Raw genomic sequence first — 12699 nt, forward strand, 5'->3', positions numbered from 1 at the left:
TCTGGGTTGTGTGGACTGGATTGTCTGAGATCACTCCGTAGGTTTCCGGGGCGTCTGGTTCCCCCCTCCCCCCAGTTTGGTTTGTTTGCTTCCCGGTGACCAATCTGTGCTACTCGATCTGGGGAAGTTTGATCTGCACTCACGGTGGAGTTGCAGTCCATCTGCCTGTGTGTTTTCACTCCCTTATTTCTGAGCGTTCTCTAAATCCTGTGCGTGCTTATAATAGCTGCTTTCGTTACTGTCCGCTTGCCCCATTTTTCCTGTCATTTCTGATCGTTTCCATTACCGACGGCCACCCTCCCCTGTCCCTCTGCTCCCCGTGCCCTGCCCACGTTTGTACCGTGCAGCCACCAGCTGGGTCGTGCTGCTGTTCCCGAGCGTTGGGGTTGGAGCGGCCGGCAGCTGCGTTCCACGGACCAGCGCAGTCGTCGTCCTGCAGCAGTGTTGGAGCAGGGAGGGCAGCAGGAAGAGGCTTGAAGTCGGGGTCAGTTTAGCTTCCCCCCTGGGTGCTTCTGTCCCGGGACCCCGCTCTTTGGCAGGTCCGTCCTCCCTGGCAGCTCGTCACAGAGAAGTCCCCGGCCTTCCACGGACGGAAACTGCCCGAAAACTTCCGTTCCTTGTTTGGTGTGCTTTGTGGGGCCACACCTCACTGCTCAGGGGGGTTACTCCTGGCTCAGCACTCGGGCCCCACTCCCTGCTCGGGGACGCTCTGGGATGCCGGGGATGGAACCCAGGTTGGCGTGTGCAAGGCCAGCGCACTCCCCGCTGGCCTGGAGCTCCAGAGCTCCAACACACAGACTCCTGGCTGACTTGCCTGCTGCCCCCTTTCAGAAAGCTGTCACCTAGTGTCCTCCTGGGAACCAACAGAGCGCCCCTCAGCATACCCCAGGCTCACAGCTCTAGCTCGGGGCTCCTTAACAAGCCTTGCCCTCTTGTGACCCCGTTTCATCTGAGGGACCTTTACCTGACCCCAGCTATAGGCAATAAATGCACAGTTCAAGCGTTGAGTTGCTGATAATCCATCAGGATTTATTTATTTTTGGGGGCAGGGGAACCACATTTGGCAATGCTCAGGACTTTCTCCTGGCTCTGAGCTCAGGGATCACTCTTGGTGGACCTGGGATGCCGGGGATCGAACCCGGGTCTGCTGCATGCAAGGCAAACGCCCTCCCCGCTGTACTAGCACTCTGGCCCCCAAGAAATGTATTTCTAAACAGTTTTTCACATCCACCTATTTGGCGGCCCCCACTTTAAGGAGCTCGGCCGCCGTCACCTCTCAGCGCTCTCTCCCCTACTCTGCACCTCTCCCTCCTGCCTGGCACGTTGCCCTGCAAGTGCCCGAGGCGGGGACCGTCTCACCGCCGTCCTCCCCACCCAGCAGTGCTGCTCAGAGCCGGCCAGGCCCTCCTGCCCATGCACACCCAGAGATCCTGGGCCAGCTGGGGATTGCGCAACGCCTGTCCGAGCTGTCTCCGATGGTCTCCCTGCTGCCCTTGGCCGCGGTTGTTTATGGCCAAGGGCAAGTCCAGTACCAGTTAATCTGTTGGGCCCGGAGCAGGAGTCTCCACGATTGTGTTGGTTTTGCTCTTGGGCTTAATGACTGCCATAAATGGCCGGAAAGCGGCTCCCAAGGAAGCGCACTCAGCCCGGCCGTCTGTGCGAGCTCGGCGCCCTCCTTTGAAATCCCTGTGTGTGCCGCTGAGAAGCGTGGGGAACTGTGGCCAGCGGGGTTTTCGCGTTCCCTGTTATTTGATCTCTGAAGTGAGTGACTTGGGGCACCACGTTTTGTAAACAGCCTCCTGGGGGGTTGACTCGGTTCCTGTTCGGGTTGTTTCCAAGTGGGAGTTCCCAGCAGCCTCCTCGGAGGCGGGGGCACATCGCAGCTGGAAGCCAGCTGGGGGGCGGGTGCAGAGGGACCCTAGTAGCTCAGCTGTGGCCCCTCAGATGGCAGGGTGGAGACCCGCAGTTGCACAGACACAGCCTTGCCCTGCCCAGGCAGCTCCCCGCTCAGGGGCCGTCAGGAGGCTCACAGGAAGCGCTGTTTCTCCTAAAACGCGCTGTCTGCTTCAAAGGCCACCTGAAGGGTCGCACGGCCCGGCCGGCCAACTTGGAACACTTCATTTCTTAAAGGAAAATGGGGTGCAGAGGGCAGGAGGGGATGTCATGGGGTGAAGGGGGGCAGGAATGGATTCCCTTTGCAGCACCACCTGCTCTGCCGACCACCGGGGCAGCACCCCAACCTGCACCAGCCAGGAGTCGCCCCAGAACCAAGCGAACGGAGATGGGACACGGTGGCGCCCTTCCAGCTCAGAATCTTCAGGGGCTTGGCCGCTACAGTGCCGGGGCCTTTCCTGGGGTCAGGAGCCGGAAGTTTTCTTTCCTTTGGGGGGCTGGGGGGGTTGGGTCACACCCGGCGATGCTCAGGGGTTCCCCTGGCTCTGTGGGATGCCGGGGACGGAACTGGGTGGGCTGCGCGTGAGGCCGCCCTCCTGCTGCCGTGGCTCCAGCCCCACCTGAGGTGGATTGTCTCCTGCCCCCGTCAGGCGCGAGTTCCTTTCCAGAGTGGGATCAAGTCCAGACACAGCTCGCTGCAGACTCGCTTCCAGGGCCTGGCCCTGCTGGCACTTCCTGCACTCCCCAAACCTCAGTCACCCCGCGGCACGCCTCCGCCCCCGGCTCACGCTGGCCCCTGCCGGCTTCCACTTGTCTGTCGTTCGTGAGCGGGGACCCTGGGAGAGGCCCCCTCTGGCACACCCTCTTTCCCCTCTCCCGTGCCGGCGTGTCGGGCGGCCGGGCTGGCTTCGCCTGCCTCCTTCGTTTCCTTTAGCCTGGCGTGTCTCGGAGAGCAAAGCATCGGCTTCACCTTTGTGTCCCGCAGTGCCGGGCGGCACGACGCCCTTAGCGTGCCTGATACAGACTCATCCCACCTGCTCCTGCCCCCGCATGGTGCCAGGCAAATGCTCGGCCACTGAGCCTCGGCCCCAGGCCGGGCTGCCTCCTCTGTGGGGGCGGGGAGGTTTGGGCCACACGGCAGTGCTCAGGGATGACTCCCGAGTTGGCTGTGTGCGAGGCGGGCGCCCTGCCCACAGTGCTCTCTCTCCGGCCCCCTGTCTCCAGTCTAAGACAACGGGCCTTTCCCTCGGGGGGCCATTCTCCTACTCGTCTGCTCCTCTGTGGGCACCTCCGTTGTTTGAGCAGTTTCTCTGTCTGAACCCGGCCCCGGCCCGCCCGACTCGCTGTCCGTCCAGTGCTGTACCCAGCAGATGGGTGCTTGGGAAACACGGCAATGTCCATGTCAAGGAGACAGTACGACGTGGCGGGCTGCTGGGCCAGGAAGCACTCATCTCCCTGAGGATGACCCCTGCCTGCCCGCCTGGCCCACGTCTCCCTCCTCCCTCGGGTGAGGGGCCAGTGGGGACCCCCACAGCGCCCCCCCACACCAGCCTTCTGAAGGCAGGAAAGGCTATGGGCCTCGGAGGGGCTGAGGAAAGGAAGCGGGGAGTCGTCTCATCGTGTTCTCGGAGGCCCGCGTTGCGTCAGGAGCTGCGCAACGCCTCGGAGGCGCGCTGGGAATTAAGTGGGAGACGGTTGTAAAGCGCTTCGCGAGTTTGTCCTGTCGGGTGGGTCGAGCAGCAGCAAAGCATGTTGACGGGGAGGGTGCCGGGCCCAGTGGGCCGGGACCCTGCCAGGTCCATGCTCCCCTCCCCCGCCTCCCCGGGACGGCTCCCTCGGGGAGCTGCCAGGATGGCGAGCCCGTGACGTGGCGAAGGAGCCGCACCGATGGCCTTGGAAACCATTACGGGACAAAACGCTATGATTCCCCCGACATTAACATGCAGGTTGGGGGTTGGCATGCTGAAATTCATTGTTTTGGTCTTTCGCCCGAACATGCTAGAGTCATTATATTGTCATGTGGTAATTAGCCGTTCCTTTAATACAAGTAATAAAAATTAAGCCTAAGAGGTACTTTAGCAATGCCTTTTACATCATCCAAAACAGTATTCAGATGCTGTAGGCGCTTAGTCAGTCAACAGCCGTGTAGCCTGAAGTCTGCCTCGACGCGACGTGGCGCGTGGGGCGGATTCTGTGTTCTGGGCATCAGCCTGTCCCGCGGCCAGTGGCAGGCCGTGATGGGCCCCACGGGGAAGCCCTTCTCTTGGAAGCCTGCGGTGAGGCAGGAGGAGCAGCCGGGAGGGAGCTTGAGGACGGAGGAAGGCCGTGCCCGGTTTGTGCCAGCCGCCACACCCAGGGGTTCACCGCTCGTCTCGCACCCCCCTGCCCACTGCATCAGGTTCCGTTGGCAGCTCTGGGGCAGGGGACAGGGGTGGAGGGACCAAGGTGCAGAGCGGAGGTGCCCGGGAAATACCCTGAAACTAAAGCGGGAAACGTGCCCAGGACTGGCCGGAGGCATTTGGTCTTTAGTTGCTACTAGTAACTCACCAGGACCCGTCTCCCCAAAATAGCTTTGGAAATCTAATTTAATGTAAATATTTTAGTGCAAATTAAAACAACAATGAACAGTCCCAGATGAGAAAGTGGCGTGTCCATGAGCTGTATAAACACCCAGCACATGCCCCTCTTGGGCGCTCGATGCTCCCCGGGGCCCGCTTGTTAGCCTCACGGAGACCCTGGCTCCCTGGGGATGTGCCAGCTGCATGCGAGGGAGCGGGGCCCAGCCCGAGCTTCCTGGAGCCAGGGTGGTTGGGGGGCCCTGGGGGGCCCTGGGCTTCACGCTTGACGTTCATCAGTGGCACCAGCGTCTACAGACGGGGCCGGAGCGAGAGCACCGCGGGGAGAGTGTTTGCTTGCATGTGGCCAGTGTAGGTTCAATCCCAGCACCCCATGTGGTGCCCCTAGCCTGCCAGGAGTGGTCCGTGAGCACTGCCAGGTGTGGTCAAAAATTAGGGTCTTCTCTTGATCCCAAGACTGGGACCCTCCCATGGCCCCACAATGCCTGCAGGTGCTCTGCTGGGTACTGTCGCTGAGTCCAAAGGAAGCTACGGTCCCTGCACTCTGCTCAGTTATGGTGAAGACAGAGACCACCCCACCTGCTGGCCACGGCAGTCAGCAGGGTAGTGGCCTAGACCGGACCGGCCTGGGGGGACCAGCTCGGCACCCTGGCCTCTGGGGAAAGGTAGAAGGGTCCAGGCAGAAAGTGGGGTCTCTGCAGTGTTGGGGTATAGCTGCTGCCCACAAATCAGTATCTCCTCAGGGTCGGAGAGTTCCTTGGCCAGGGCACCGTCTCTGCCCCGGACAATTGGGGAAACCTGCCCTGCCCTCCACTCCCCTGCGCTTGAGTTTATTCTGTGAAAGGCAGGGAGAACGAACGTCCCTGAGGGGTCTGCAGGGGGCGGAGAGCAGAAGGGAAGCTTGTCACGGTGCCTGTGTGCGCGTCCCTGCTGCCAGTCACAGGGGCCTCCTGGGGCACCTCCGCTTGTGCCATCCGCTCCCCGCTTCCTGTCGGCCCCAGGCGTGCACCTGTCACGCAGTGCCGGTGTCCCTGCACCGCAGGTGACCCCCGTCTCCTCTTGCGCAGACCCCGTGCCGGCCCTGGACCTCGGGCAGCAGCTCCAGCTCAAGGTGCAGCGGCTGCACGACATCGAGACGGAGAACCAGAAGCTTCGGGAAACCCTGGAGGAGTACAACAAGGAGTTCGCGGAAGTGAAGAACCAAGGTGGGTGGGAGGCACGGCCCCAGCCCCGCGCCCTCCCGGCTCCTGGAATGGCCTCTGCGGGCCCAGCCGTCCTGCCCTGTCCTGTCGGGACTCGCTCTGGCTGTCACAGGTGTCCTGCGGCCAGGGCAGGGCGCCCCAGTCGCTAAAGTGGGGGGTGGTAATGATAACGCCCAAGTGTAGCACAGCACAGCGCGGCGGCGGCAGGCAGGGTTTACGGCCTCTGAGGGAGGCCGGCCAGAGAGCCTTTTAAAACCCTTCTCCTTCCTGCCCTCGTCATGTGATCGTCTCTGCCTCTTACAAGACAGATGCGCTGCCTGTGGGCGCCACCCGCCGGGCGCCAGCCCGCCATCAAAGGGCACATCAGTAAGTCATTTAGCAATTGCGCCGATACATTAAGGCGCAGGCGTGCCCAGGAGTCTGGGGCTGAGGGGCCGCTGACTCTTGGCCCCCGAGAAGAACACCACGCCCCAGAGCCTGCCCCCGTTTGGCTGCTCGAGGGGAGGAAGGAGTTTTCTGCCCGGCCCTGGGCCCCTTCCTGTGCGCTCCCACCCTCCCGCAGAGCCGGGGGCCTCTGGGGCCCGAGGGACCTTGGGGTCCTGTGCCGGGGTCTGGGAAGGGAGGGCGGGCAGCCCCCAGGCAGCAGGCAGCAAGCAGGTGAGGGTAACCGGGGAGCGCCCGGACGCCGAGCAGCTTCCTACCCGGGGGTTGGTGTCGGGGCTGTTGGATTTGGCGTTGCTGGCGGCTGTGGCCGCTGGGGGCTGCTCCAGGCCCCTCTGCTGACAGCTGCTTGGCTTGGGGGCCCTTGGGTGTTGGTCCCCCCTAGGGCCAGGAGGTGCCCAGCACCCAAGATTGTCTCGGACCCAAAGACACAAAGGCATGCAGTCTGCGGGCCCAGACCTCCCCCTCCTCCCACCTGGGGAGCTGCTGTTTCCAGAAAATTCTTCCCACCCTTCTCTCCTGGGCACTGCAGGATTTTTCGGGACCTCCAGGAAAATGTCACCTTCTCTCCTGTGGGGCCCTGCATGGTCCCCTGAGCCCCGCCTACACCCCCACAGACACAGCAGACAAGATCTGAGGGGGATCATGTGGCCCCAGGGACATCAGTGTTGGCGCGGGCTCCTCGTCCCCAGCGAGGGCACCAGTGACCTGCGTGCCGCCATCCCCCCCAACCCCACTCACCCAGGGCCAAGTTCCCTGGGCTGGTGCTAACAGGAGCCTCCCTCGTGCCCCCGACACTGTTGTACATGCAGGGCCTGGGTTCTTTCCCCGACACCCCTGTCCCCCTGTCCTGGCTAGCTGTAACCCTGCGTCCCTGCCTGCAGGCCACAGTACCCCGCAGTCAGAGCCACTCCTGAACACAGGGGGAAAGGCAGCTTCTTCCTGCAGCCAGGGGGTCTTGGCTTTACCCGCCCAGCCCTGTGGTACCACTCGAATGGGGTGCACCCTGCCTCGCACGTGGGGGCTCCGGGCTCCGTCCCCAGCCCCTGCGTCAGCTGGACAGATGGATGGATGGACAAGAACAGGCTACCAGATGGGGTCATGTGATCCCAGGCCCCAGCATAGCCCTGTCTGGGTCTTGGCCTTGCCTTACAGGAGCCTTCCCCAAGCCCCCTGGGCACGTGGGCGGGCTCGGGGTGTCGGGGAGGCGTCAGCCCGGAGCACCCCCATGCCTGAGTCAGGGTCGGGCCCACTCCTGCATCTGATTCAGCCTCCCTCTCTGGGCCAGAGGCAGACGCGGGCCCTAGGCATGCAGCAGGGCGTTGGCTGAGGGCCAGGGTAGGGGTGGGGGGTCCTGGGGCCGGTGCCACAAGGCTCCAGCATGGCACGCTGGCCCCACATCTGCCAGGTGCTGGCCTGGCAAGGGGCCACCTGGCACCCAGCTCTGCCACCGTCCTCCGCACCACACGGTAGGGGCCGGTGTCCTGGAAAGAAGGGGCTCGGGACCCTCTGTGAACCCCCCTCAGTGTGGGGCTAGGACCCTTATCTCACCCGCCTTGGAGAAGGCCCGGACCCTCTTCCCAGCACAGCCCATTGATCCCGCCACCCGAGCGCTTAAAGTTCAATTTAACATTCAGGGAGTAAAAGGTCTCCGAAGGGACTCATGAGCATTGATTTTGTGTCAGAGCCGGGCGCGGGCGCTGCTGCCCGCCTGCGCGGCCTTGTCTGGCACTCCGAGCACCCTCGCTGCTCTGACGCGGCCGGTTTGGTTTTTTTTTTCTTTTCTCTCCGCAGAGGTTACGATAAAAGCACTTAAAGAGAAAATCCGAGAATATGAGCAGACTCTGAAGAACCAAGCCGAGACCATCGCACTCGAAAAAGAACAAAAGTTACAAAATGATTTTGCAGAGAAGGAGAGGTGAGCTCCGGGGCGCCTGTGTCTCTGCGGGCCTGGGCCGGAATTCTCTGAGGCTGGAGGGGCTCCCGGGTCTGCGAGCTGGACCGAGGGCAGAGGACGGGAGCGGGACACCTCACATGGGTCCTCCTGTCGGCTCCTTCCCCGTCAGGCGAGGACAGGGCGGTGACCCCAGGGCCTGACCTGACGGGTGTGACCCTGTGTGTTTCTTCCCCTCCCCGGGGACCCGGCCGTCTAGCACTGCAGGGGCCCACGTTGGGTGTCCGAGGCCTTCCGAGCAGAGCTTGCCGTGGCCTGGGGGAGCGTGTGGGTCGTGGCTATGGAGATGGGTGATGTGTGGCTGCAGGGGAGGGGCGGGGGTCTGTGTAGAGGCCTGGGCACGGCGCTTGGGGGCGACGGGCTTCTCCGGGGGCCCACAGTGAGGGCTGTTGGCCTGGGAGAAGGGACTCGGCACCCTTGTGACCCTCTGTTAAAGGGCGCAACCCGTCCCGCATCCAGGCCCCTCACATGAAGCCCCTCGGGAGGAACCACTGGCCTCCCCCGGTGCCCACTGCAGACCCCGGCCATGGCATCTCACAAGTGGGCCCTGGGTGGGCCCCTGAGAGAGGGAGTCTCGGAAAGTGGAGCAGACTCAGAGCCGGCCGCATTCCAAACCCACCTCCAGGCCGGCCAAGGTCCTCACCAGGTCACTGATCCTGGGGTGGGGGCCAGGGCGCGCAGCCGGCGAGAGGTGGGGCCTGCTGGACAACAGTCGCCTTGAGCCCCAGCACCTCGCAGCTCCCAGTGGTCCCCTCAGGGACCCAAGGACAGGCCACCAAGGTAGCTGGCATGAGAGGAACTGGAAAATGCTGGGCACAGAGGGCTCGGTAGCCCGGCCACATTGGCTGCCCCACGGATCGCTAGAGTGGACAGGAACACCAGTGTCCACCCCGGACTCCTGCCCTGGGCTTATTTTCAAACGACCTTGAGGAATTGATTATATTTAAAAATACACAAGCGGGGCCGGAGCGATAGCACAGCGGGTAGGGCGTTTGCCTTGCACGCGGCCGACCCGGGTTCGATCCCCGGCATCCCATATGGTCCCCCAAGCACCGCCAGGAGTAGTTCCTGAGTGCAAAGCCAGGAGTAACCCCTGAGCATCGCTGGGTGTGACCCAAAAAGCAAAAAAAAAAATAAATAAAATAAAATAAAAATACACAAGTTACACATTATATATATATGTATTTGTGTGTATATATACATATAGATATAACCTGTCAGATATACCCTCATTTTCTCACACCAGCAAACTACAATGGATCTGAGGTTTGTTGGTTGTTCTGGGTAATTTTTGGGTTCTGGGATATTTAGTTTGGTGGCGGGGGGGGTGGTGAGGGGGTGTTTGTTTTGGTGTTTTTGCTGCTGCTGTTAGGTTTGGCATTATAGGATCCAACCCTGTGCCTCGTGTCCGAGGAGTGTGCTCTGCCTCCGAGCCACACCCCTGGCCCCTGGCATTTCAATGCTAATGAAGAATAATGTCCATACAGAAAACTCCAGTGATTATTTTGTTTTCAGTAATTTTGTAATGGAGAGAACTTTCTAAGCAAAGTTGCATAGATAGGCCTAGTTAATCTTGAACAGTTTTCTAAAGTGTCATCAATTAGGAAGAAATATGTAGGAAAAGGGGCTAATTTTCTTTCTGTGCCAGGAATTCTTACAAATGAATGAGGGGAAAAATGAAGCACGGACAAAGGCTGGAAGCAGACAGCAGTGCCCCTCTGTACCCGCATAAAATTCCGTCTCACGGATGCAGGCTGATGACACGCAGGGAACTTTTCTCTGATGTTGTTGGCAGGACTTCCCAGTGGTGAGGGTTTTTGCGGAAAACTTGCTCGATATCTGTCAGTAAACCAAACCGAAACGCTCCTACCCTAGCCGTCACAGTTCCTGTGCTAGAATTTTTGGTTTGTTACGTTTTGTCGGTGTCCACACCCCGCTGGCCATGCTCAGGGCTGACCTCCGGCTGTGCGCCCCGGAATCACTCCTGGCAGTGCCAGGAGGGACCCCATGTGGTGCCAGAGACGGCCCAGGGCAGCTGCGTGCGGGGTCAGCGCCCTCCCCGCCGTGCGTGGCCCCGGCCCCTGCCCTGTGCTCGGATTCTTTTTTTTTTTTTTTTTTTGGTTTTTTTTTTTAGGTCACACCTGGCGATGCACAGGGGTTACTCCTGGCTCTGCACTCAGGAATTACTCCTGGCGGTGCTCAGGGGATCATATGGGATGCTGGGATTTGAACCCGGGTCGGCCGTGTGCAAGGCAAACGTCCTACCCGCTGTGCTATCACTCCAGCCCCCTGTGCTCGGATTCTATCCAGAAGTTTGACGCTTCGGTGTTGCAGAGCCTGCGCCATCATCACTGCAAAATTGTTCAGTAAGAAACGCCAAGTGAGCTCGGTGTCCACAGTTACGTCAGTGGATCACTGAGTCAGAGTGAGGGCGAGCCTGCTGCTCCTTGCCGCGCAGGGGAGAGGGAGCCGAGTGTGTGGAGACAGACATTCTGGGGTCATGAATTTCCTGCAAACTCATGGTTTGCGACAGCGAATGGCACTCTGCGTTTTGTATCCAGGCGTGCAGGAATAAGCGCTAGAAAGCAGCAGAGGGTCTGTCGGGAGTGTGTTCTCTCCCCGGAAGAGAAGGGGTGCGCCCTGCAGTACTTGTGGTGATGGGTTTTTTCCTTACCTCAGAGCATATATTAGTTTTAGCATTGGAATATGTGGTAAAGCAAGCAGGCCTTTTCCATAGGTGACAAATTTTTTAACAGTGTAATTTCGACTTTTCTGTTTTCCCAGCCTCATTATGATGAGACCGTGTGTTATATTCATACGATGTAAAAATAATCAGCTTATTTTTAGAGGTTTTTTTTTTTTTTCTCCCTGCAGATCGGGGGAAGGCATGTTATTCTTTGACCAGGGACTTCATCTGGAGATCATGGGAGATAAATATGTGGAATGTGCTTTCAAACATTCAGAATTTCCCCCATTAGGTGCTGCAGTGGAATTTGCATTCCATTATAACAGAAATGGAACAGCTGTCATATCTATTTAGTACATCCTTTATTCCAACAAATTCCTTCATTGTGTCAGCAAAATGTAAATGTATCATTCTTCTTGGCTAACTCAGGAAACAATGAGCGCGTGCGGATGGCTTCTCCCCCACCCCCCCAAACCCCTGGCATCTTGGGAACATGCTACATCAGTCCCCACCCGCGGGTGCTCCCCCGTGCGAGACTCACATTGTGTGACACGTGGGGCCGGACGGAGCCTGAGACCCCCCAAGGAGGCAGCCCCGTGAGCTGCACCCCTGGCGAGGGGGCGGTGCCTCTCCCCGGCCCTGTCCAGCCACTAACGGAGGCCCTGCCTGACCTCGCGCTGCTCTTTTCCTTTGCAGAAAGCTGCAGGAGACACAGATGTCTACCACCTCCAAGCTGGAGGAAGCCGAGCATAAAGTTCAAAGTCTGCAGACAGGTGGGGACTCAGATGCCTGCCGGGGCGGGCGGGGGGGGGGGGGGGGGGCGCTTGTCCCACTCAGGTTGATCCCTGGGGCGGGACGGGGAGCTGGAGGGAGCCCACACTCCGGGTACCTCCTTGCACCTCACCCCACCAACCTTGGCTTCATCAGTCACCCACGTGGAGGTAGGAGGCTATGAATTCCATTTTCATCCCTGCCACCACCAGCCTCTCCCCTTGCTCCTGTTCCAACAAACCCGTCTAAATCACCAAACTGTCAGCCAGTGACATCTCGTTTGTAACAATAACAGGGGGTTTAAAAAAAAAAAAACAATTTCCACCCTAGGAGAAATTAAGGGGAACAGTAATAGCAGACCTTTCAAATTGAAGAGACCAAAAATGGTTATTCTGAAGTTTTGGTTTCTTTGAACTTCTTGATTTCTGAACGGGAAACAGCTTTGTGCAGGGGTTAAATGTGGAACCAAGCACCGGAAGCCGCCCTGGTCCACGAGAGGACGCAGATGACAGAGTGGGAGCAAATAATCACAACAGATTTACAGACACATGAGTAATCTCCCCGAATAGAAAGGCCCTCCCACAAATCAATAAAAATAGACGCACCGTCCGGTGGTGCCGAGGTGGAGGGAAGAGACCCGAGAGGCCCAGGCGCCCCCAGGAACATCAGCCGGGGGCCGGGGCCAGAGGGCATCGAGGAGGGCGCTCGCCTTGCAAGCAGCCCACCCGGGTTCTGTCCCTGGTACCCTGTAGGGTCCCCCCCCCCAATGATCCACAAGCGCAGGGCCAGGAGTAAGCCCTGAGCACCACCAGGTGTGGCCCCAAAACAAAAAGTGCCAGCCAGGCAGAGCCGCTGGGGAGAAGCAGCCGAAGCAGGGAGAGGTCGCTCAGTCGTCTGAGCATGGGTGACACGTCATGTCAGCCTCGGGGACAGTCGTTACCCCCACAGCGGGGAGGGGAACTGGTCCCACGGGAGCCCAGCAGGGGTGGGGGGCGCTTTGCTAAAGGTGACTCTGCACCCCCGTCCCACACCCTGTGCCTCTCAAGCCCCATATCCTGAATCGGCACCTCCATGTCCTCCAACTCAGACACAAGGTCAGCTCCGGGAAATGGTTCCTAAAGTCGGAAGCTTAGTGAATGGGCTGGAGAGAGAGCAGAACAAGGAGCACTTTTCCTT

The 12699-nt window shown here is 59.9% G+C and overlaps 1 protein-coding gene across 11 annotated transcripts in view; it reads left to right on the plus strand.

Moving 5' to 3' along the window:
* Positions 1 to 12699, plus strand: part of CUX1 (cut like homeobox 1) — a 209315-nt gene that overhangs the window by 122093 nt on the left and 74523 nt on the right. For all 11 annotated transcript variants that reach the window (XM_055136481.1, XM_055136482.1, XM_055136485.1 and 8 more), the window contains exons 5-7: positions 5537 to 5674; positions 7907 to 8030; positions 11449 to 11525. In XM_055136481.1, coding sequence (XP_054992456.1) covers positions 5537 to 5674; positions 7907 to 8030; positions 11449 to 11525 — 339 coding nt within the window. The remainder of the gene's footprint in view (positions 1 to 5536; positions 5675 to 7906; positions 8031 to 11448; positions 11526 to 12699) is intronic.

This window comes from Sorex araneus, chromosome 4, assembly GCF_027595985.1.
Source record: "Sorex araneus isolate mSorAra2 chromosome 4, mSorAra2.pri, whole genome shotgun sequence".
Lineage (NCBI taxonomy): Eukaryota > Metazoa > Chordata > Mammalia > Eulipotyphla > Soricidae > Sorex > Sorex araneus.